Below are 23,288 nucleotides of genomic sequence, written 5' to 3' on the forward strand. Positions count from 1 at the left end.
CCTTGCCCTCACCGCCACTGGTGGCCAAAGCTGACGAGTTGAGGCCCCTTGACACCCACCGTGAGGTAAGTTTCCAACAGTATTGAGGCCTCACATGACCTTACGAGTTGGGGCCCCCTTGACACCCACCGTGAGGTAAGTTTCCAACAGTATTGAGGCCCCACCTGACCTTACGAGTTGAGGCCCCTTGACACCCACCGTGTGGTAAGTTTACAACAGTATTGAAGCCCCACATGACCTTACGAGTTGGGGCCCCCTTGACACCTACCGTGTGGTAAGTTTTCAACAGTATTGAGGCCCCACATGACCTTACGAGTTGGGGCCCCCTTGACACCCACCGTGAGGTAAGTTTACAACAGTATTGAGGCCCCGCATGACCGATTGCCGCACCCCCTGAGCTGATAATGTCGTCACGCCATTGAGTTTGGCATAAGGGTTCAACTTGTATGACATGCCCCACTCTTGCCCTGCCATATCCATGCCAGCTCAGGCGTCCTCCCCCTGTGAATCCGGCGTGAGGGCCCACCCTGTAGGTTGGGCCGGGAGGTGGGAACAGACCCTTGCCCCAAACCACCACCACGGTGGCCCCGCTACTGCGGGTCGCGGTCCTTGCTGAGGCTCTTGGCGTGAAGCTTCGCGCCCAGCACTTCCAGCTCGGCGCGGAACTCGAGCTGCTCGTAGTGGCCTTTCGGGGTGCCCGACATCCCGTACAGCAGCCCGAAGAGACAGCCCGCCACGGCGCCCGTGCTGCTGTTGTAGCCTGCGAGGGGACACCGGCTGCGTTGTTGCAGTCTCGTCTCTCGTTGAAGATTCGCCACTCAAATTTCGGGACATTTTGTCTTGCATTAAGTGTGAGTGGCGTGGCTTTTGAGTGTACGGGCCGGGGCCCACACGGGTCACACATTTAGGAGTTGGGTAATGTTGATGGAGGAAATGAGGGCCCAAATCATGGAACCAGACCCCTTCCAAACCACACTGTGGCACTGATAGGTCACATTACTCATTTCAAACAAATATCCTCGGCGTTTATACGGATAAGTTGAGCACCTTACCGCTTTATCAAAATGTAATTGCGTAATCTCTCTCTCTCTTAACAGCCTGGTGCTGGGGTGGGGCGGCACTGCGATGTACACATCCCTCTCATACAGAAGAACCGCTCTTAACGACGGTCGTTGGCTCCACGAAACCGGTCGTGAAGTGATTTGGTCGTTAAGCGAGTATAGGAAATGCACGATTAAAGGGGTAAATTCGTTCCTTTAGGATCGAAAGTTACCCTTTTTCACCAAAAAAACTTACTTTATAATATTTAAACAATGGATATTAATACATAAATATACTAACAACATTACAAACACATAATTTAAAAATAAACGTGGTTAATCAATGCATTATTTAATATTTACTCTACCTACAACAGCCTGTCATTAAAAGGGGGAATGGTCGGTAAGTGAACACATTGGGCTCTGTGGAGACACTGCACTACTATACACTACACTATACACTACACTATACACTACTATAAACTACACTATACACTACACTATACACTACACTATACACTATACACTACACTATACACTACTATACACTACACTATACACTACACTATACACTACACTATACACTACACTATACACTACTATACACTACACTATACACTACACTATACACTACTATACACTACACTATACACTACACTATACACTACACTATACACTACACTACACTATACACTACACTATACACTATACACTACACTATACACTACTATACACTACACTATACACTACACTATACACTACACTATACACTATACACTACTATACACTACTATACACTACACTATACACTACTATACACTACTATACACTACACTATACACTACTATACATTACACTATACACTACTATAAACTACACTATACACTACTATACATTACACTCTACACTACTATACACTGCACTATACATTACTATACACTACACTATACACTACACTACTATACGCTACAATATACACTACACTACTATACACTACACTACTATACACTACAATATACTATACACTACTATACACTACACTATACACTACTATACACTACACTATACACTACACTATACACTACACTATACACTACTATACACTACACTATACACTACTATACACTACACTATACACTACACTATACACTACACTATACACTACACTATACACTACTATACACTACACTATATACTACTATACACTACACTATACACTACACTATACACTACACTACACTATATACTACACTATACACTACTATACACTACACTATACACTACTATACACTACACTATACACTACTATACACTACTATACACTACACTATACACTACACTATACACTACTATACATTACACTATACACTACTATACACTACACTATACACTACTATACATCACACTCTACACTACTATACACTGCACTATACATTACTATACACTACACTATACACTACACTACTATACGCTACAATATACACTACACTACTATACACTACACTACTATACACTACAATATACTATACACTACTATACACTACACTATACACTACTATACACTGCACTATACATTACTATACACTACACTATACACTACACTACTATACGCTACAATATACACTACACTACTATACACTACACTACTATACACTACAATATACTATACACTACTATACACTACACTATACACTATTATACACTACACTATACACTACACTATACACTACTATACACTACACTGTACACGACACATTTGGCTCTATGGAGGCCCGTCGTTAACAGGGGTGGTTGTGACGAGGGGTTCTACGCACGGCGGTACCGCATACGAGTGGGTTATATTATAATATTATTATTGTAAATGTGTAATTATAATAATATATAATTATAATATTGATAATATGTAATTATTTATTATAATAATATTTCTAATGAAATAATTGCAAATACTTATTTATTATTCTAATCATATTTATAATTATTTTAATAATATTTATAATAATTATAATATTTTTAATGACACTGTATTATAATAATATTTATAATAAATATACTATTTATAATGACATCCTGTATCATTATAATATTTAGAATAATTATAATATTTATAATGACATACTGTATTATTATTATGTTTATAATAATTATTCGAATAATATTTATAAAAATTATAATATTTATATTAACATACTGTATTATTATATTTAAAATAATTATAAAAATAATATTTAAAATGACATACTGTATTATAATAATATTTATAAAAATTCGAATAATATTTATAATGACATACTGTATCATTATAATATTTATAATAATAATAATACTATTTATACTGACATACTGTATAATGATTATAATGAATGGAGGGTTGTTGCTGTGTGTGTGTGCGCTGTCTCACCGCCGTGGAACATGGCGTGGTCGCAGAGCTTTGCCCAGCTGGGCCCCGCGGCCATGAGGGCGTCGTAGGCGATCATGGGCGCGTCGTGGCCCCGCCGGCCCCCGCGGCCCTCCGAGCTCCACTGCTTGTAGGCCTGCTCACGTTACAACAACAACAACATGAACAACAACATCAACAACAACAACAACAAGAACCAACGTTTCGCTGAGGCCTTCCCGCCACCGCCAATGGCTTTAGGACTCGCGTGCCATGAAGGAGCTTGACACGCTCGATGGAGGAGGTCCTCCTCGCCAAGTAAACGATCTAGTAGTAGGTTCTTACCCTTTCAACTGGTACAAAAACTGGCGTTATCTGGTCCAACACCAATGGAGACTAGGCTCTAAGAAAAGCTGTCTCGGGTGTGGACCAATCAACTTCAAGGACAGTGCATATCATTATCAGAGTTGTTTCTTTTTGTTTGCATTTTGACTGCTTGTGTTGTGGTTATTGCAAACATGATGCCTTGTATAAAGGTGTCAGTTTTTGTACCCGTTGAAAGGGTAAAAACCTATTACTATATTTTGCCACTGGTAAAGGAGATGTCTCATAAAGTAAACGATCTATTTGACGTTCTATCGATTCGATCTGTTTGATGTTTGATTGATATTCCCTTGCACGCGAGTTGATGTCGCAAAATGCCCTCCCTTGGCTGGCCACTCCGTCATTAGTCTCGACCACTGCCAGAGCTGTCAACCCCTTGTCAGTGCCCTACATCATTGCAGACCAACTCAGACCTTACTGCTCACCCCGTGCCCCTCATAAATCTCAACGTTCATCCTACAAAGTCCCATCACAAGCGAGAAACACAAACAAATAGGCAAATTTTGTTTGGCCCATATAGAAACGGCTGTACGTCGTATGGACCTGAAAACTCAATTTCCCAGTACAAGAATACGGGGTGAACCGCGTGGGTTGGCAGCTTTGCACTGTTGGCCATCGTGCCTTGTGGCAAACGTGTACATGCCCAAGGCCACTGTTTTATACATACAATATACTGTATAACGTTCCATATACATTGTGATTTAATCTTAATTTTAGAACTTTCGTGACTGCAGGAATTATTATTTGTTTCTTTCGGTTAAGTCACGTCTAAAGATAAAATAATAAATTAAATTAAATAATAGAATACGACGTTTCGATTGCAACACAAGCAATCATCATCAGGTATAATGAAATAGCGACATAAAATCTAACCAGAAAACTATAGACAGACATATTAGCAGACAGATATCACCAAGATACATAGCGAGAGCAACACAGGTAACAGAGAGGGGTGATCGTCTCTGTGTGGTGGCCTTAAATAGACAGAGGGGGGGGCGGAGGCAGAGAGAGGGAGGAGGGTTAGAGAAAAAATTAGCATATCAATGAGTGGTCAACAGACGTGGTGCTGCGAATGCGATGGCACGGCAAGCAAGCCTAAAAATCAGGAGAAGGACACACTAAAATTAAATAACCTAGTAAAATATCGAAATGTAATGTAATACAACACAGAGGGTCGGTCAACACACAATTAACGCATAGCCTGGTTGATTACGTATTTCAAAGATTGCTAAGTTAGAATTTAAGTGTGAACAATCTAAAGAGAGGACACAGGCAGAGAAAACAAGTCGCCAGAGAGAGAGAAAAAAGATAAGCTTAAAACTTCCCCGTAGAAGTGGTTCAATCTTAATTTTAGAACTTTCGTGACTGCAGGAATTATTATTTGTTTCTTTCGGTTAAGTCACGTCTAAAGATAAAATAATAAATTAAATTAAATAATAGAATACGACGTTTCGATTGCAACACAAGCAATCATCATCAGGTATAATGAAATAGCGACATAAAATCTAACCAGAAAACTATAGACAGACATATTAGCAGACAGATATCACCAAGATACATAGCGAGAGCAACACAGGTAACAGAGAGGGGTGATCGTCTCTGTGTGGTGGCCTTAAATAGACAGAGGGGGGGGCGGAGGCAGAGAGAGGGAGGAGGGTTAGAGAAAAAATTAGCATATCAATGAGTGGTCAACAGACGTGGTGCTGCGAATGCGATGGCACGGCAAGCAAGCCTAAAAATCAGGAGAAGGACACACTAAAATTAAATAACCTAGTAAAATATCGAAATGTAATGTAATACAACACAGAGGGTCGGTCAACACACAATTAACGCATAGCCTGGTTGATTACGTATTTCAAAGATTGCTAAGTTAGAATTTAAGTGTGAACAATCTAAAGAGAGGACACAGGCAGAGAAAACAAGTCGCCAGAGAGAGAGAAAAAAGATAAGCTTAAAACTTCCCCGTAGAAGTGGTTCAATCTTAATTTTAGAACTTTCGTGACTGCAGGAATTATTATTTGTTTCTTTCGGTTAAGTCACGTCTAAAGATAAAATAATAAATTAAATTAAATAATAGAATACGACGTTTCGATTGCAACACAAGCAATCATCATCAGGTATAATGAAATAGCGACATAAAATCTAACCAGAAAACTATAGACAGACATATTAGCAGACAGATATCACCAAGATACATAGCGAGAGCAACGCAGGTAACAGAGAGGGGTGATCGTCTCTGTGTGGTGGCCTTAAATAGACAGAGGGGGGGGCGGAGGCAGAGAGAGGGAGGAGGGTTAGAGAAAAAATTAGCATATCAATGAGTGGTCAACAGACGTGGTGCTGCGAATGCGATGGCACGGCAAGCAAGCCTAAAAATCAGGAGAAGGACACACTAAAATTAAATAACCTAGTAAAATATCGAAATGTAATGTAATACAACACAGAGGGTCGGTCAACACACAATTAACGCATAGCCTGGTTGATTACGTATTTCAAAGATTGCTAAGTTAGAATTTAAGTGTGAACAATCTAAAGAGAGGACACAGGCAGAGAAAACAAGTCGCCAGAGAGAGAGAAAAAAGATAAGCTTAAAACTTCCCCGTAGAAGTGGTTCAATCTTAATTTTAGAACTTTCGTGACTGCAGGAATTATTATTTGTTTCTTTCGGTTAAGTCACGTCTAAAGATAAAATAATAAATTAAATTAAATAATAGAATACGACGTTTCGATTGCAACACAAGCAATCATCATCAGGTATAATGAAATAGCGACATAAAATCTAACCAGAAAACTATAGACAGACATATTAGCAGACAGATATCACCAAGATACATAGCGAGAGCAACACAGGTAACAGAGAGGGGTGATCGTCTCTGTGTGGTGGCCTTAAATAGACAGAGGGGGGGGCGGAGGCAGAGAGAGGGAGGAGGGTTAGAGAAAAAATTAGCATATCAATGAGTGGTCAACAGACGTGGTGCTGCGAATGCGATGGCACGGCAAGCAAGCCTAAAAATCAGGAGAAGGACACACTAAAATTAAATAACCTAGTAAAATATCGAAATGTAATGTAATACAACACAGAGGGTCGGTCAACACACAATTAACGCATAGCCTGGTTGATTACGTATTTCAAAGATTGCTAAGTTAGAATTTAAGTGTGAACAATCTAAAGAGAGGACACAGGCAGAGAAAACAAGTCGCCAGAGAGAGAGAAAAAAGATAAGCTTAAAACTTCCCCGTAGAAGTGGTTCAATCTTAATTTTAGAACTTTCGTGACTGCAGGAATTATTATTTGTTTCTTTCGGTTAAGTCACGTCTAAAGATAAAATAATAAATTAAATTAAATAATAGAATACGACGTTTCGATTGCAACACAAGCAATCATCATCAGGTATAATGAAATAGCGACATAAAATCTAACCAGAAAACTATAGACAGACATATTAGCAGACAGATATCACCAAGATACATAGCGAGAGCAACACAGGTAACAGAGAGGGGTGATCGTCTCTGTGTGGTGGCCTTAAATAGACAGAGGGGGGGGCGGAGGCAGAGAGAGGGAGGAGGGTTAGAGAAAAAATTAGCATATCAATGAGTGGTCAACAGACGTGGTGCTGCGAATGCGATGGCACGGCAAGCAAGCCTAAAAATCAGGAGAAGGACACACTAAAATTAAATAACCTAGTAAAATATCGAAATGTAATGTAATACAACACAGAGGGTCGGTCAACACACAATTAACGCATAGCCTGGTTGATTACGTATTTCAAAGATTGCTAAGTTAGAATTTAAGTGTGAACAATCTAAAGAGAGGACACAGGCAGAGAAAACAAGTCGCCAGAGAGAGAGAAAAAAGATAAGCTTAAAACTTCCCCGTAGAAGTGGTTCAATCTTAATTTTAGAACTTTCGTGACTGCAGGAATTATTATTTGTTTCTTTCGGTTAAGTCACGTCTAAAGATAAAATAATAAATTAAATTAAATAATAGAATACGACGTTTCGATTGCAACACAAGCAATCATCATCAGGTATAATGAAATAGCGACATAAAATCTAACCAGAAAACTATAGACAGACATATTAGCAGACAGATATCACCAAGATACATAGCGAGAGCAACGCAGGTAACAGAGAGGGGTGATCGTCTCTGTGTGGTGGCCTTAAATAGACAGAGGGGGGGGCGGAGGCAGAGAGAGGGAGGAGGGTTAGAGAAAAAATTAGCATATCAATGAGTGGTCAACAGACGTGGTGCTGCGAATGCGATGGCACGGCAAGCAAGCCTAAAAATCAGGAGAAGGACACACTAAAATTAAATAACCTAGTAAAATATCGAAATGTAATGTAATACAACACAGAGGGTCGGTCAACACACAATTAACGCATAGCCTGGTTGATTACGTATTTCAAAGATTGCTAAGTTAGAATTTAAGTGTGAACAATCTAAAGAGAGGACACAGGCAGAGAAAACAAGTCGCCAGAGAGAGAGAAAAAAGATAAGCTTAAAACTTCCCCGTAGAAGTGGTTCAATCTTAATTTTAGAACTTTCGTGACTGCAGGAATTATTATTTGTTTCTTTCGGTTAAGTCACGTCTAAAGATAAAATAATAAATTAAATTAAATAATAGAATACGACGTTTCGATTGCAACACAAGCAATCATCATCAGGTATAATGAAATAGCGACATAAAATCTAACCAGAAAACTATAGACAGACATATTAGCAGACAGATATCACCAAGATACATAGCGAGAGCAACGCAGGTAACAGAGAGGGGTGATCGTCTCTGTGTGGTGGCCTTAAATAGACAGAGGGGGGGGCGGAGGCAGAGAGAGGGAGGAGGGTTAGAGAAAAAATTAGCATATCAATGAGTGGTCAACAGACGTGGTGCTGCGAATGCGATGGCACGGCAAGCAAGCCTAAAAATCAGGAGAAGGACACACTAAAATTAAATAACCTAGTAAAATATCGAAATGTAATGTAATACAACACAGAGGGTCGGTCAACACACAATTAACGCATAGCCTGGTTGATTACGTATTTCAAAGATTGCTAAGTTAGAATTTAAGTGTGAACAATCTAAAGAGAGGACACAGGCAGAGAAAACAAGTCGCCAGAGAGAGAGAAAAAAGATAAGCTTAAAACTTCCCCGTAGAAGTGGTTCAATCTTAATTTTAGAACTTTCGTGACTGCAGGAATTATTATTTGTTTCTTTCGGTTAAGTCACGTCTAAAGATAAAATAATAAATTAAATTAAATAATAGAATACGACGTTTCGATTGCAACACAAGCAATCATCATCAGGTATAATGAAATAGCGACATAAAATCTAACCAGAAAACTATAGACAGACATATTAGCAGACAGATATCACCAAGATACATAGCGAGAGCAACACAGGTAACAGAGAGGGGTGATCGTCTCTGTGTGGTGGCCTTAAATAGACAGAGGGGGGGGCGGAGGCAGAGAGAGGGAGGAGGGTTAGAGAAAAAATTAGCATATCAATGAGTGGTCAACAGACGTGGTGCTGCGAATGCGATGGCACGGCAAGCAAGCCTAAAAATCAGGAGAAGGACACACTAAAATTAAATAACCTAGTAAAATATCGAAATGTAATGTAATACAACACAGAGGGTCGGTCAACACACAATTAACGCATAGCCTGGTTGATTACGTATTTCAAAGATTGCTAAGTTAGAATTTAAGTGTGAACAATCTAAAGAGAGGACACAGGCAGAGAAAACAAGTCGCCAGAGAGAGAGAAAAAAGATAAGCTTAAAACTTCCCCGTAGAAGTGGTTCAATCTTAATTTTAGAACTTTCGTGACTGCAGGAATTATTATTTGTTTCTTTCGGTTAAGTCACGTCTAAAGATAAAATAATAAATTAAATTAAATAATAGAATACGACGTTTCGATTGCAACACAAGCAATCATCATCAGGTATAATGAAATAGCGACATAAAATCTAACCAGAAAACTATAGACAGATATATTAGCAGACAGATATCACCAAGATACATAGCGAGAGCAACGCAGGTAACAGAGAGGGGTGATCGTCTCTGTGTGGTGGCCTTAAATAGACAGAGGGGGGGGCGGAGGCAGAGAGAGGGAGGAGGGTTAGAGAAAAAATTAGCATATCAATGAGTGGTCAACAGACGTGGTGCTGCGAATGCGATGGCACGGCAAGCAAGCCTAAAAATCAGGAGAAGGACACACTAAAATTAAATAACCTAGTAAAATATCGAAATGTAATGTATTACAACACAGAGGGTCGGTCAACACACAATTAACGCATAGCCTGGTTGATTACGTATTTCAAAGATTGCTAAGTTAGAATTTAAGTGTGAACAATCTAAAGAGAGGACACAGGCAGAGAAAACAAGTCGCCAGAGAGAGAGAAAAAAGATAAGCTTAAAACTTCCCCGTAGAAGTGGTTCAATCTTAATTTTAGAACTTTCGTGACTGCAGGAATTATTATTTGTTTCTTTCGGTTAAGTCACGTCTAAAGATAAAATAATAAATTAAATTAAATAATAGAATACGACGTTTCGATTGCAACACAAGCAATCATCATCAGGTATAATGAAATAGCGACATAAAATCTAACCAGAAAACTATAGACAGACATATTAGCAGACAGATATCACCAAGATACATAGCGAGAGCAACGCAGGTAACAGAGAGGGGTGATCGTCTCTGTGTGGTGGCCTTAAATAGACAGAGGGGGGGGCGGAGGCAGAGAGAGGGAGGAGGGTTAGAGAAAAAATTAGCATATCAATGAGTGGTCAACAGACGTGGTGCTGCGAATGCGATGGCACGGCAAGCAAGCCTAAAAATCAGGAGAAGGACACACTAAAATTAAATAACCTAGTAAAATATCGAAATGTAATGTAATACAACACAGAGGGTCGGTCAACACACAATTAACGCATAGCCTGGTTGATTACGTATTTCAAAGATTGCTAAGTTAGAATTTAAGTGTGAACAATCTAAAGAGAGGACACAGGCAGAGAAAACAAGTCGCCAGAGAGAGAGAAAAAAGATAAGCTTAAAACTTCCCCGTAGAAGTGGTTCAATCTTAATTTTAGAACTTTCGTGACTGCAGGAATTATTATTTGTTTCTTTCGGTTAAGTCACGTCTAAAGATAAAATAATAAATTAAATTAAATAATAGAATACGACGTTTCGATTGCAACACAAGCAATCATCATCAGGTATAATGAAATAGCGACATAAAATCTAACCAGAAAACTATAGACAGACATATTAGCAGACAGATATCACCAAGATACATAGCGAGAGCAACACAGGTAACAGAGAGGGGTGATCGTCTCTGTGTGGTGGCCTTAAATAGACAGAGGGGGGGGCGGAGGCAGAGAGAGGGAGGAGGGTTAGAGAAAAAATTAGCATATCAATGAGTGGTCAACAGACGTGGTGCTGCGAATGCGATGGCACGGCAAGCAAGCCTAAAAATCAGGAGAAGGACACACTAAAATTAAATAACCTAGTAAAATATCGAAATGTAATGTAATACAACACAGAGGGTCGGTCAACACACAATTAACGCATAGCCTGGTTGATTACGTATTTCAAAGATTGCTAAGTTAGAATTTAAGTGTGAACAATCTAAAGAGAGGACACAGGCAGAGAAAACAAGTCGCCAGAGAGAGAGAAAAAAGATAAGCTTAAAACTTCATTTCGATATTTTACTAGGTTATTTTATTTTAGTGTGTCCTTCTCCTGATTTTTAGGCTTGCTTGCCGTGCCATCGCATTCGCAGCACCACGTCTGTTGACCACTCATTGATATGCTAATTTTTTCTCTAACCCTCCTCCCTCTCTCTGCCTCCGCCCCCCCCCTCTGTCTATTTAAGGCCACCACACAGAGACGATCACCCCTCTCTGTTACCTGTGTTGCTCTCGCTATGTATCTTGGTGATATCTGTCTGCTAATATGTCTGTCTATAGTTTTCTGGTTAGATTTTATGTCGCTATTTCATTATACCTGATGATGATTGCTTGTGTTGCAATCGAAACGTCGTATTCTATTATTTAATTTAATTTATTATTTTATCTTTAGACGTGACTTAACCGAAAGAAACAAATAATAATTCCTGCAGTCACGAAAGTTCTAAAATTAAGATTGAACCACTTCTACGGGGAAGTTTTAAGCTTATCTTTTTTCTCTCTCTCTGGCGACTTGTTTTCTCTGCCTGTGTCCTCTCTTTAGATTGTTCACACTTAAATTCTAACTTAGCAATCTTTGAAATACGTAATCAACCAGGCTATGCGTTAATTGTGTGTTGACCGACCCTCTGTGTTGTATTACATTACATTTCGATATTTTACTAGGTTATTTAATTTTAGTGTGTCCTTCTCCTGATTTTTAGGCTTGCTTGCCGTGCCATCGCATTCGCAGCACCACGTCTGTTGACCACTCATTGATATGCTAATTTTTTCTCAAACCCTCCTCCCTCTCTCTGCCTCCGCCCCCCCCCCTCTGTCTATTTAAGGCCACCACACAGAGACGATCACCCCTCTCTGTTACCTGTGTTGCTCTCGCTATGTATCTTGGTGATATCTGTCTGCTAATATGTCTGTCTATAGTTTTCTGGTTAGATTTTATGTCGCTATTTCATTATACCTGATGATGATTGCTTGTGTTGCAATCGAAACGTCGTATTCTATTATTTAATTTAATTTATTATTTTATCTTTAGACGTGACTTAACCGAAAGAAACAAATAATAATTCCTGCAGTCACGAAAGTTCTAAAATTAAGATTGAACCACTTCTACGGGGAAGTTTTAAGCTTATCTTTTTTCTCTCTCTCTGGCGACTTGTTTTCTCTGCCTGTGTCCTCTCTTTAGATTGTTCACACTTAAATTCTAACTTAGCAATCTTTGAAATACGTAATCAACCAGGCTATGCGTTAATTGTGTGTTGACCGACCCTCTGTGTTGTATTACATTACATTTCGATATTTTACTAGGTTATTTAATTTTAGTGTGTCCTTCTCCTGATTTTTAGGCTTGCTTGCCGTGCCATCGCATTCGCAGCACCACGTCTGTTGACCACTCATTGATATGCTAATTTTTTCTCTAACCCTCCTCCCTCTCTCTGCCTCCGCCCCCCCTCTGTCTATTTAAGGCCACCACACAGAGACGATCACCCCTCTCTGTTACCTGTGTTGCTCTCGCTATGTATCTTGGTGATATCTGTCTGCTAATATGTCTGTCTATAGTTTTCTGGTTAGATTTTATGTCGCTATTTCATTATACCTGATGATGATTGCTTGTGTTGCAATCGAAACGTCGTATTCTATTATTTAATTTAATTTATTATTTTATCTTTAGACGTGACTTAACCGAAAGAAACAAATAATAATTCCTGCAGTCACGAAAGTTCTAAAATTAAGATTGAACCACTTCTACGGGGAAGTTTTAAGCTTATCTTTTTTCTCTCTCTCTGGCGACTTGTTTTCTCTGCCTGTGTCCTCTCTTTAGATTGTTCACACTTAAATTCTAACTTAGCAATCTTTGAAATACGTAATCAACCAGGCTATGCGTTAATTGTGTGTTGACCGACCCTCTGTGTTGTATTACATTACATTTCGATATTTTACTAGGTTATTTAATTTTAGTGTGTCCTTCTCCTGATTTTTAGGCTTGCTTGCCGTGCCATCGCATTCGCAGCACCACGTCTGTTGACCACTCATTGATATGCTAATTTTTTCTCTAACCCTCCTCCCTCTCTCTGCCTCCGCCCCCCCCTCTGTCTATTTAAGGCCACCACACAGAGACGATCACCCCTCTCTGTTACCTGTGTTGCTCTCGCTATGTATCTTGGTGATATCTGTCTGCTAATATGTCTGTCTATAGTTTTCTGGTTAGATTTTATGTCGCTATTTCATTATACCTGATGATGATTGCTTGTGTTGCAATCGAAACGTCGTATTCTATTATTTAATTTAATTTATTATTTTATCTTTAGACGTGACTTAACCGAAAGAAACAAATAATACATTGTGATGTTTACGGCACAAAGCAGAGAAGGCAAAAGGGGCCGTCCATAAATGACGTCACGCGATTTTGGACGATTTTTGACCCCCCCTCGTCACACGGCGTCACAAAAAGTCAGACCCCCCCTCAAATATGACGTCACAAAGCTCTGCCCCCCCCCCCAAAATTAATATTAAACATGCTTCAAATCGCTTTAAACTATTGTCATTGTAGTGCGTATTTAATGTGGCGCTGCACTGATGTTGTAGAAGAAAACATTTATTAAAAAGTCTATTTAATTAAGTAGAACGGGTTGTCTATATTTATTTAAAGTTGCGCATTTTGATGTGACGTCACATTTCTCAAACCCCCCTCGTCACACGTCGTCACAAATGTATGACCCCCCCCCCACCCCCTAGGTGTGTGATGTCATTTATGGACGGCCCCAAAGAGGAAGGTGGCGAGAGACCGGGCTCGATATTAGTCAAAACAAAGTTTTGCTGGCTGGCTGGCTGGCGGGCCGGGCTGGGGGAGATGGACGGACACGTCCCGGACACGTGCCGGTCGCCACTGCCGTGTAAGAGCGATGGCGGCACGCGCTGCGGCGCTGAGACACTTTGCCGGGAAGTGAATGTGCACTCAAAAGTTTAAAGCACTGCAACGACTGTGATCTTGACGTGGGCACCTCGAGGTGACGCCGTGGCCGGGAACGAAAGTGCTCGGAACGCGTCGCGTTTGTCCAGTTGGGGTTGGTTCACGAACACGCGGCCGTGAAACGGTCGGGATCTATCTGGGGGGATGTTTAGACTTCACATAGCAGCGATGGCCATTTATAATCCAATTGTACTCCACTTATACTCCGCCATTCCCAAGTCAAGGGTCAAATGCCGGATTATCGTAGTAGAAAAAGTAGCTGCATATGCAGTAGCTACATAAGTAGTAGTAGCTACATTTGTAGTAGCTACTGCTACATATGTAGCAGCTACTACACGTGTAGCAGCTACTACACGTGTAGCTACATGTGTAGCAGCTACACATGTAGCTGCTACATGTGTAGCAGCTACACATGTAGCAGCTACAACATGTGTAGCAGCTACACATGTAGCTGCTACATGTGTAGCAGCTACGCATGTAGCAGCTACGCATGTAGCAGCTACACATGTAGCAGCTACAACATGTGTAGCAGCTACACATGTAGCAGCTACACATGTAGCAGCTACACATGTAGCAGCTACTACACGTGTAGCAGCTACGCATGTAGCAGCTACACATGTAGCAGCTACACATGTAGCAGCTACGCATGTAGCAGCTACACATGTAGCAGCTACACATGTAGCAGCTACACATGTAGCAGCTACTACACGTGTAGCAGCTACGCATGTAGCAGCTACACATGTAGCAGCTACACATGTAGCAGCTACTACACGTGTAGCAGCTACGCATGTAGCAGCTACACATGTAGCAGCTACACATGTAGCAGCTACTACACGTGTAGCAGCTACGCATGTAGCAGCTACACATGTAGCAGCTACACATGTAGCAGCTACGCATGTAGCAGCTACACATGTAGCAGCTACTACACGTGTAGCAGCTACGCATGTAGCAGCTACACATGTAGCAGCTACACATGTAGCAGCTACGCATGTAGCAGCTACACATGTAGCAGCTACTACACGTGTAGCAGCTACGCATGTAGCAGCTACACATGTAGCAGCTACACATGTAGCAGCTACACATGTAGCAGCTACGCATGTAGCAGCTACACATGTAGCAGCTACACATGTAGCAGCTACGCATGTGTGTAAGTTTTGTAACGTGTGGTTGTTTTCCCTCCCGCCAAATTTTATTTGCAAGTCCCAAGTTGGTTGCGTGCGACCGGATCGCTCGTCATGAAAGGGACATAATCGTGTCCTCGTTGATGTTCTATTTTTTTAACTATTTGGCGTCATGTATGTCATTTGGTTGAAACAAGCCTGACCACTAATGAGACACCAAATGTTGAAACTGGTCCACAGTTTTGCTGCCATTAACACAATGGTGATGAAAATGATGTGCTCCCAGAATTCCGTGCAGGTTGACTGGAAGTGTAAAAATACAAACGAGGTTCCATCCCAAGGGAGTTTCCAGGTGAAATATTTTCATACATAAATGACAATTATAATTAGCTGCGATGAACGCGGTGCCCTAAATCATTGTTGACAAAAAAAAAACTGGTCACAATGCCATCACAATTATTATGGATCACCGCTGATGTGACGGGGAGGGTAGGGACCACATTTCGTCTGGCCCTGAGGGCATCGGTTGCGTCCTGAGGGCATCAGTTGCACCCTGGGGGCATCGGTTGCACCCTGAGGGCATCGGTTGCGCCCTGGGGGCATCGGTTGCACCCTGGGGGCATCGGTTGCACCCTGAGGGCATCGGTTGCGTCCTGAGGGCATCAGTTGCACCCTGGGGGCATCGGTTGCACCCTGAGGGCATCGGTTGCGCCCTGGGGGCATCGGTTGCACCCTGAGGGCATCGGTTGCGCCCTGGGGGCATCGGTTGCACCCTGAGGGCATCGGTTGCGCCCTGAGGGCATCAGCTGCACCCTGAGGGCATCAGTTGCGCCCTGGGGGCATCGGTTGCGCCCTGAGGGCATCAGTTGCGCCCTGAGGGCATCAGTTGCACCCTGAGGGCATCGGTTGCACCCTGAGGGCATCAGTTGCGCCCTGGGGGCATCAGTTGCGCCCTGAGGGCATCGGCTGGCAGCGTCAACACCCCCCCCCCCCCCCACAGACGTGTTACAAAACAGAGGAGGCACGGTGACCGCGAGAGGTCACCTGGGGTCGGGTTACCCGGCACGCGAGCCGACACACGCCGGTCACTGGGCGACACGCGGTTGTATTGGAAAACACGTGCGCGTGTGTGCGTGCGCGTGCGTGCGTGCGCGTGCGTGTGTGCGTGCGCGTGTGTGCGCGTGCGTGCGCGTGTGTTTGTGAGTATTCGCAGGGTGGACTGGTGAGAGCGGCACTGTTTCTGGGCGCATTGGCACCGGTGCCGCCGAGTTGTGGCGGGCGTCAGACCGGAGGACCGGTGCCACGCCCGGCGGTGCCGCGAGTTTCATTCTCGGCCACGGCTACAAGGAGTGGAACCCCTCAAACGAGAGCAACGCGTGGTACCTGGTCGCGAGCCTGCGTGTCGTAGTTGCTGGGGAAATGCGGCGAGTCCTGCCCCTCCGCGCCGATGCCGCGCTCCTCCAGGTACGACAGCCACTTGGTCTCGAAGTAGAACCAGTTCTCGTGGTATTCTGCAGCGCCAGCAGCGCCGATTCACCCGAACGAGCGATAACGAGAAATGCACGTGAAGACTTACAGCCCCGATGTCAATCCGCTGCTGGATGAAGCCCCCCCCCCCCCCATCACACATCCGCAGTCTTCGCCGTTGTGGGGGTTGCTTAGAGCAGGTGGGTAAAGAGGACCCGGAACGGTTTCAGATATTGCTCACCACTGTTAGCCCTTGCCGGGAATCGAACTCAGGCTGCCAGGGTTTGTACCCCCGTGCGCTAGCCACTGCGACGCCACTTACGCACACGATTTACTTACATTCTAAATAATTGTCTAATTATTTTAAATACCGGAACTGTGTTTTTTTCACATGCACTTTCATTCGGAAATATTCATATCATAAGCACTGCATATTTGGTCTTGTGTGATATACACACCAGGACTGACCAGCGTAGTACGGTCAAATCACCCCCACAAGCCACATGGTGTGGTAAAGCCCTCATCCAGCGGTGGATTGACACATTCTCATACATGCTAAATTCCTCTTGATATGCTAATTATTTTGTCAAGGCGCCCTTCCCCCCTTCCAACCCAGCTTAAATATACGCTCCAAGCGTGGTGGTGTTTCATTCAGACGCTGTCTCCCCGACAGACCTGGTCTTCACCTGAGGACGGCTGCTTGCGTTGTGGCCGAAACGTCGTGAGAATTATTTTATTATGTTTTATTTTTATTATTGTATTACTTCCCTTCTACGTGACTTTACCGAAAGAACCAAGAAGATGCCCACGTTCCTTTATAGTGCGTCCGTCATTTATTTCTACCACAAGCATTCATGGGCACCGCAGGCAGGCAGGCGTTGGTGGTGACGCAACACCCCGCTCGCCGGCACGTACCTGACATGTGCCGCACCTTCCTGCGGCAGTACTCCTCCGCCAGCGGCACGGTGGCCAGCATGTCGCGGCCCCAGCGCGCCAGCGGCTTCCCCTGCACGGCGTACGAGGCGAAGAGTGCCGTGCACAGCGAGCCCAGGAACCCTGCGCACGCAACCGTGGGGACACGCGCGCCGGCTCGGCCGCTGGGATCGCACCGCCAACTTTGGCGACAGGCGGAAAGCGCGCCGCCGCTCGGCCGGGTCAGACGGGGGGAGCCTTTACCCGTGGGGTGGTTGTGGGTCATGCGGCCGCACTCGATGCTGACCTCCACCAGGGTCTCCTCCTGCTCGGGGCGCGGGAAGCGAAGGCCGATGCACATGGCCTTGGTGGCCGCTCCAAAGCCCGTGCCTGGACACACGCGCGTGGCGACCCGGTGATCGTTGACGCGGAAACCCTTTTTCCACTGGCACCATCCGAGCCGAGCCAGTGTGGGGCACCTCATGGTCATTCTTGCCAAGCTGAGCCAGAATCAAACTGATTCCTTGTTCTGGCTCGGGGCCAAATAGGGCCAGGGGTGAGCCTATGACTGGGTCGGAGCGTGTAATGTCGGTCGATACTCTTTGAGGGCCGCCGCGTCCGTCACCTACACGTCAACTCGTTCATTGTGTGTGACGTCAGTGGTACGGCTCGCCTTTGGCAGTGGAAAAAGCAGTGTGGCGCCTGCTGAGCCGCCCGGTCCTGCTCTGCACGGCCCTGGCGCAGCTCGGTTTGCGCAGTGGGAAAGAGGCGAGCCCATGCCGTGGGGCCTGCGAGCGTCGTAGACTTTGCGGTCCTGCAGCTGCGCTCACCTTTCTCGTTGAAGGGGATGTGCCAGGCGAGCTGCGGGTTTTTGGGGCGGAGGAACGAGCAGCCCTCGATGGTGGCCGGGTCCGGGCAGCGGTCGAGGATTCTGTCGGCGCCCGTCACGTACTGGCGCGACATCTCCTGGAAGAGCTCGCCCAGCGAGTGGTACGCTGCGCACGCGGGCACGAGGTTCACGCTCGGCCACAGTCAACCACGTCGGTCAACCGCGTCACTTAGCCACAGGCAATCGTGTCATTCAACCGTAGTCGACAACAGTCCATCGCATCACTCGACCACAACCACTGAGGTTAACCACGGTCATACCAGTTGCAACTCCACCTTGAAACACTCCACCCCACACAGTACTCCGCTATTAATGTCGGGGCCTATTTAAAAATCTTGAAATTTCAGGTCACCCCCCGACAAATTCAGGTCACCCCCCCCCCCCCCACCGTTGCCCCTTGGGAAGTTTCTAGATCCTTCTCTGCTCTACTACACAGCACTCACACCTGTCTCTCCCGGACGCCTCCCTCTCTCCAGCACGATGCGTCACATCGGCGAAAGCCAAGATTGCGAACCCGTCCACGGTGGCGCTGGGCTGACGGTAACGATGCTCACATTACGGCAAATTAGGGGAAGGGGGTCGAGGTGGGGGGGGGGCAGGGGAGGTGCTGACAAAGGAGAGGGAATCTCATCAGCCACGCAAGGACTTCCCGAGCGGCACGAGGCAGCTCCAGAAATATCGGCTGCCCCGTGTGTGCGAGTCCCGGGCGGGTGCCCTTTAGAATCGCGAGCCACCGCCCCGGGCAGCCGGAAACTCACGGTCTCCACCCACGGTTTCTCATCACCAACAGACCCCACGCGAATAGTCGCTTGTTTACAAGTGTGTATCGTCGGTTATGATGGTGACGGTCTCTCGCCAAGCTGTGTGTGTTGTGGGGATAGCTTGATTCGTTAAGTGGGGGCCAGGACGGGTACATGTGGAACTTAGCCCTGATCGGGAATGGAACTCGGTCGTCGGGTTCATAACGCAGTGTACTAACCAGTGTGCCACCATTCCATCCCTGGCATACTTAAAAATAGTTTTTTATAGGATCCTGCTTTGGAGAGGCCTCCCTCTCTCCTCTCTTCTCCTCTGTCCGCACGCTTTGCTCAGGCAGCCAAAAACCAACCTTCGAACTTTGGGAGGATCACTCCTCCTCTGCTGCACATTTTAATGTCAAAGTATTTGACGCAACATTGCGTTGTTCGATGTTCCCGATGTATTCTGCACCGCCAGTTGTTTTTCCATGATTTCTATTTTGTTTAATTAATTTTACTTTTTCTTGCGTCTTCTTTTGCTTTTGTCATTTGGTTTTTGGTGACCCGAGTCACTCTCGCGATCTTTCCTCGTCTCTCGAGTTCTCGACTGGTGAAACAAAATCAACTTGAAACTTGAACTCCGGTCTGGAATTCCCTTCTCCCCATTTGCCCACGCTGTTGATTCCCTCCCTCTCCTCTCAAAGGTCCAGAATGACGACCTTCCTTCACTCCTCTGCCGTTGACTGACCGCTGTAACACTCACCATAAGTTTTCCGACCCATTTACCAATCGCCCTTCGGTTCTCCTGGTTGTGTAAACCGTCGGCGTTGTTGCCGCCTCGGTCATCGGCGCATCGCGATTCGCCGTCCGCGCGGGGCGACGATGATTGAGACGGATTGTGCACGTGGGGTGATGACCACGGCGCCCGCTCTGCGCACCTCGCGTTCTTGTTTTGTTTCCTTTGTCTGAGTGTCTATGGCCAGCGAGTGCCCTCAAGAGAGTCACGAGATGCTTGGGCATTATTATCATTATCATTATTTCACTTGTTTACTCACTAAAGCCTCACCGAGTCTCAAGACGTCTGAGTCTTCTACAGGAAAGTGCCGCTACGTTTTTTTCCCACAGAAGGGGGGTGATGTTGCTGCTGTGTGTGATCCCAATTGAGTAATTTGCAGGTATTTGTTTTTATTATAAACACCAGTTACATTGCATAAAGGGTTTTCTTCAGGCTCTGTGACAAGCCCAGCCCTTTTCTAAATCCACTGCTGGATGAAGGCCTCCCCCTTGCCGCGACAGGGTCGGGGAGATAATTTAACCATTCCTTACACCCATGCTAGTCAGTGGCAGCTCGGTGAAGGCGGAAAGAATAGACAGGGAAGCGTAGAAGTACAGCACAACATTGCATTTTGCTGCACTGCCCCGACAAAGTCAAGTTATTGTGATAAACAAAGCGCGTGCCCAAAGGTGTATCGCAAGGGGAGTCGAGTTCATCTCCGGTGCTTGGGTGACAGAGTCCGCCTGAAGGTCACGTTTGACTCTTGGCGTTTGGCGACGTGTCCCTGCAGGGGCATACGGTTAGGGGACATTCGCTCGTGTTTCCTAACTCGTGGGAGTTGGGGCGAGGTCCCGTGCTCGGCCACGCGTCTAACACAGCTTGCCCATCTAAATGTTGCACGCAGGAAGTTTCGTGCACAGCCACGTGAGAGCATGTCGAGACAATGGTCTCGATTCATCTTCTTGGTTCTTTCGGTAAAGTCACGTAGAATGGAAATAATAAAATTAAAAAAATAAAGCATAATCAAATAATTCTCACGACGTTATGTTTTTTTTCCATTCTACGTGACTTTACCGAAAGAACCAAGAAGATGAATCCCTGCAGTCACGAAAGCTTTAAATCGAAATGGTCTCGATGTTTCGAGGCGGGCGTGGGCTGCCAAATGTCCGCAGCCACGATCTATCCGCCACTCCGATGAAGCGCGCAACCGTGAGCACTTTTAACCGGAAAAACAAATAATTGGACAAACAAAATGGATGAGCCGTTTGTAAAGTACGGGGAAGATGGAAAAATTGTCACAGTGCCAAGCGCGGGGAACTTTAATCCGTGCGGATACGTAGTGAGCAAGGCACTTGCCACGCGCGGTCAGACACACCCTTGCATACTTTCCTACTGCTGTTGATTATGTTGCTGCTGCTGCTAAGGTTACTTGAACCGTTCTATTGTGAGGGAATTCATGCAGCCCTGCCCAGTCCTTGGCAGATGAGGAAATTGGTCAACTCTTGCTTGCAAAATTAAGGCCCCTTTATAAAAATTCCTCAAAATTGGCCAAGTAACTTAAGAGGTCATAGTCTTGAGGTGGCACCACTGTGATCCTGGGTCTGAATCCAGGCACCTGCCTGTGATTAACCTTTCTCTGAGCTCACCAAAGTTCTCACCTCTCAGAGCTCAGCCCAGTCTGCAAACCCTCTTTTTAAATCCTTTATATTAAGTTCGCGTGCTTGCTTGCTTGCTTAGGACCGTGCAAATCTTTCGGTCGTTTTTTAACCCACTTCCCGTGATCCAATCGAGCTGACATTTTCCACACAGACTCGTTGTGCCAGACAATTATTGTTCGTGAAATAAAATTCCCAAAATTTTACACTTTTTAGGCAAAAAAAAATGATTTTACATATATTCAAATAGAACGCATTCATGGCTTTGGCTGAACGTCAGAGTGTAAGAGCCCAGAGCGTAACCCCTCCACAGGCCGTGGCCGAGTAGCGCAGTTGGTAGTGCCCTCGCTTCCCATGCCAAAGGTCGCGGGATCGATCCCCGCGTCCTCCACAGGCGAATATATTTTTAAATCCTTTATATTAAGTTCGCTGCCACGCATATCCTTTATATTAAGTTCGCTGCCACGCATATAAAGGATTTATAGTGAAAAACTTTGTTTTTACGGGTTTACTTGTTCCTCTCGGCTTGTGGGTTTCCCCGCTTGATGCAAACACTGCCTGGCTGCGTGACTTGAAATGTAAGGTTTTAAAGGTGGAATTATTAAAGCAGATAAACTTGTGTGGCCATTTTTATGGTAAACGTCTTAACGAATTTTTGGTCAGCCAGCCTTATTCGATAAACCACAGTTTTACGCGGAACGGCTTTCATTTAGAATAAAGTGCAAAGGAAATGTAAACAACCTGGTGCAGATTATGATGCCCCCCTAACCCACCGCCACAACAACCGCCACAACCACCGCCGCCAAAACCACCACTGGCAAACCACCCCAGCACCCTCGCAACCACCAGCAGCAGCATCAGCATCATCATCGCGGTGCCACTCACACGAGACGAGCGCCTTGGCCGTGGCCATGTGCATCACGGTGTCGTCGCTCACGGGCCACGACTCAGGCGTGAGCACCAGCGCCGAGAGGCCGCCCAGCTCCTGCAGCTCCCGCTGGATCTCGCCTCCCGACAGCGAGTGCTCCCACGAGAACTTGCGGTAGCCGAGCGCGTCGCCCACGCCTCCCAGCACCATCGCCGCCTGGTAGCGCTCCATGGAGCCGGGGTCGGGCGGAGGAGCCGAGCGGAGCGGTGAAAGGGTCGAGAGCGAGTGGCACGCGCAGGAGGAGCGGACGCACGGAGGGAGGAGGCTGCGTGTGGATGCGCTGCCGAGACGATGTGCTCCAGGGGTCTGCCAGGAGCAGGCGGTGCATCCCTTATCGGGAGGCTCTCGTGG

General features: G+C 45.1%; 1 protein-coding gene across 1 annotated transcript; it reads right to left on the reverse strand.

Annotated features, from left to right (window-relative positions):
- Positions 1 to 509: 509 nt before the first annotated feature.
- ADPRHL1 (ADP-ribosylhydrolase like 1) lies at positions 510 to 23,288 on the reverse strand. Its single transcript, XM_078614237.1, has 7 exons — positions 22,895 to 23,288; positions 18,784 to 18,948; positions 18,218 to 18,343; positions 17,957 to 18,097; positions 16,958 to 17,085; positions 3,442 to 3,574; positions 510 to 760 (listed from the first exon to the last, which is right to left on the reverse strand). Exons 1-7 carry the CDS (start codon positions 23,106 to 23,108, stop codon positions 591 to 593), a joined length of 1,077 nt encoding a protein of 358 aa, XP_078470363.1. The 5' UTR covers positions 23,109 to 23,288; the 3' UTR covers positions 510 to 590.

The sequence above is a fragment of the Lampetra planeri genome, chromosome 43 (genome assembly GCF_965212315.1).
Source record: "Lampetra planeri chromosome 43, kcLamPlan1.2.h2, whole genome shotgun sequence".
Classification (NCBI taxonomy): domain Eukaryota; kingdom Metazoa; phylum Chordata; class Hyperoartia; order Petromyzontiformes; family Petromyzontidae; genus Lampetra; species Lampetra planeri.

Coding starts and splice junctions, on each gene's coding strand:
- ADPRHL1 (XM_078614237.1), bottom strand. CDS start 23,108: ATGGAGCGCTACCAGGCGGCGATGGTGCTGGGAGGCGTGGGCGACGCG. Junction 18,344..18,783: donor CATCCCCTTCAACGAGAAAG/GTGAGCGCAGCT, acceptor GCGTGTGTCCAG/GCACGGGCTTTGGAGCGGCC. Junction 18,098..18,217: donor GACCCACAACCACCCCACGG/GTAAAGGCTCCC, acceptor TTGCGTGCGCAG/GGTTCCTGGGCTCGCTGTGC.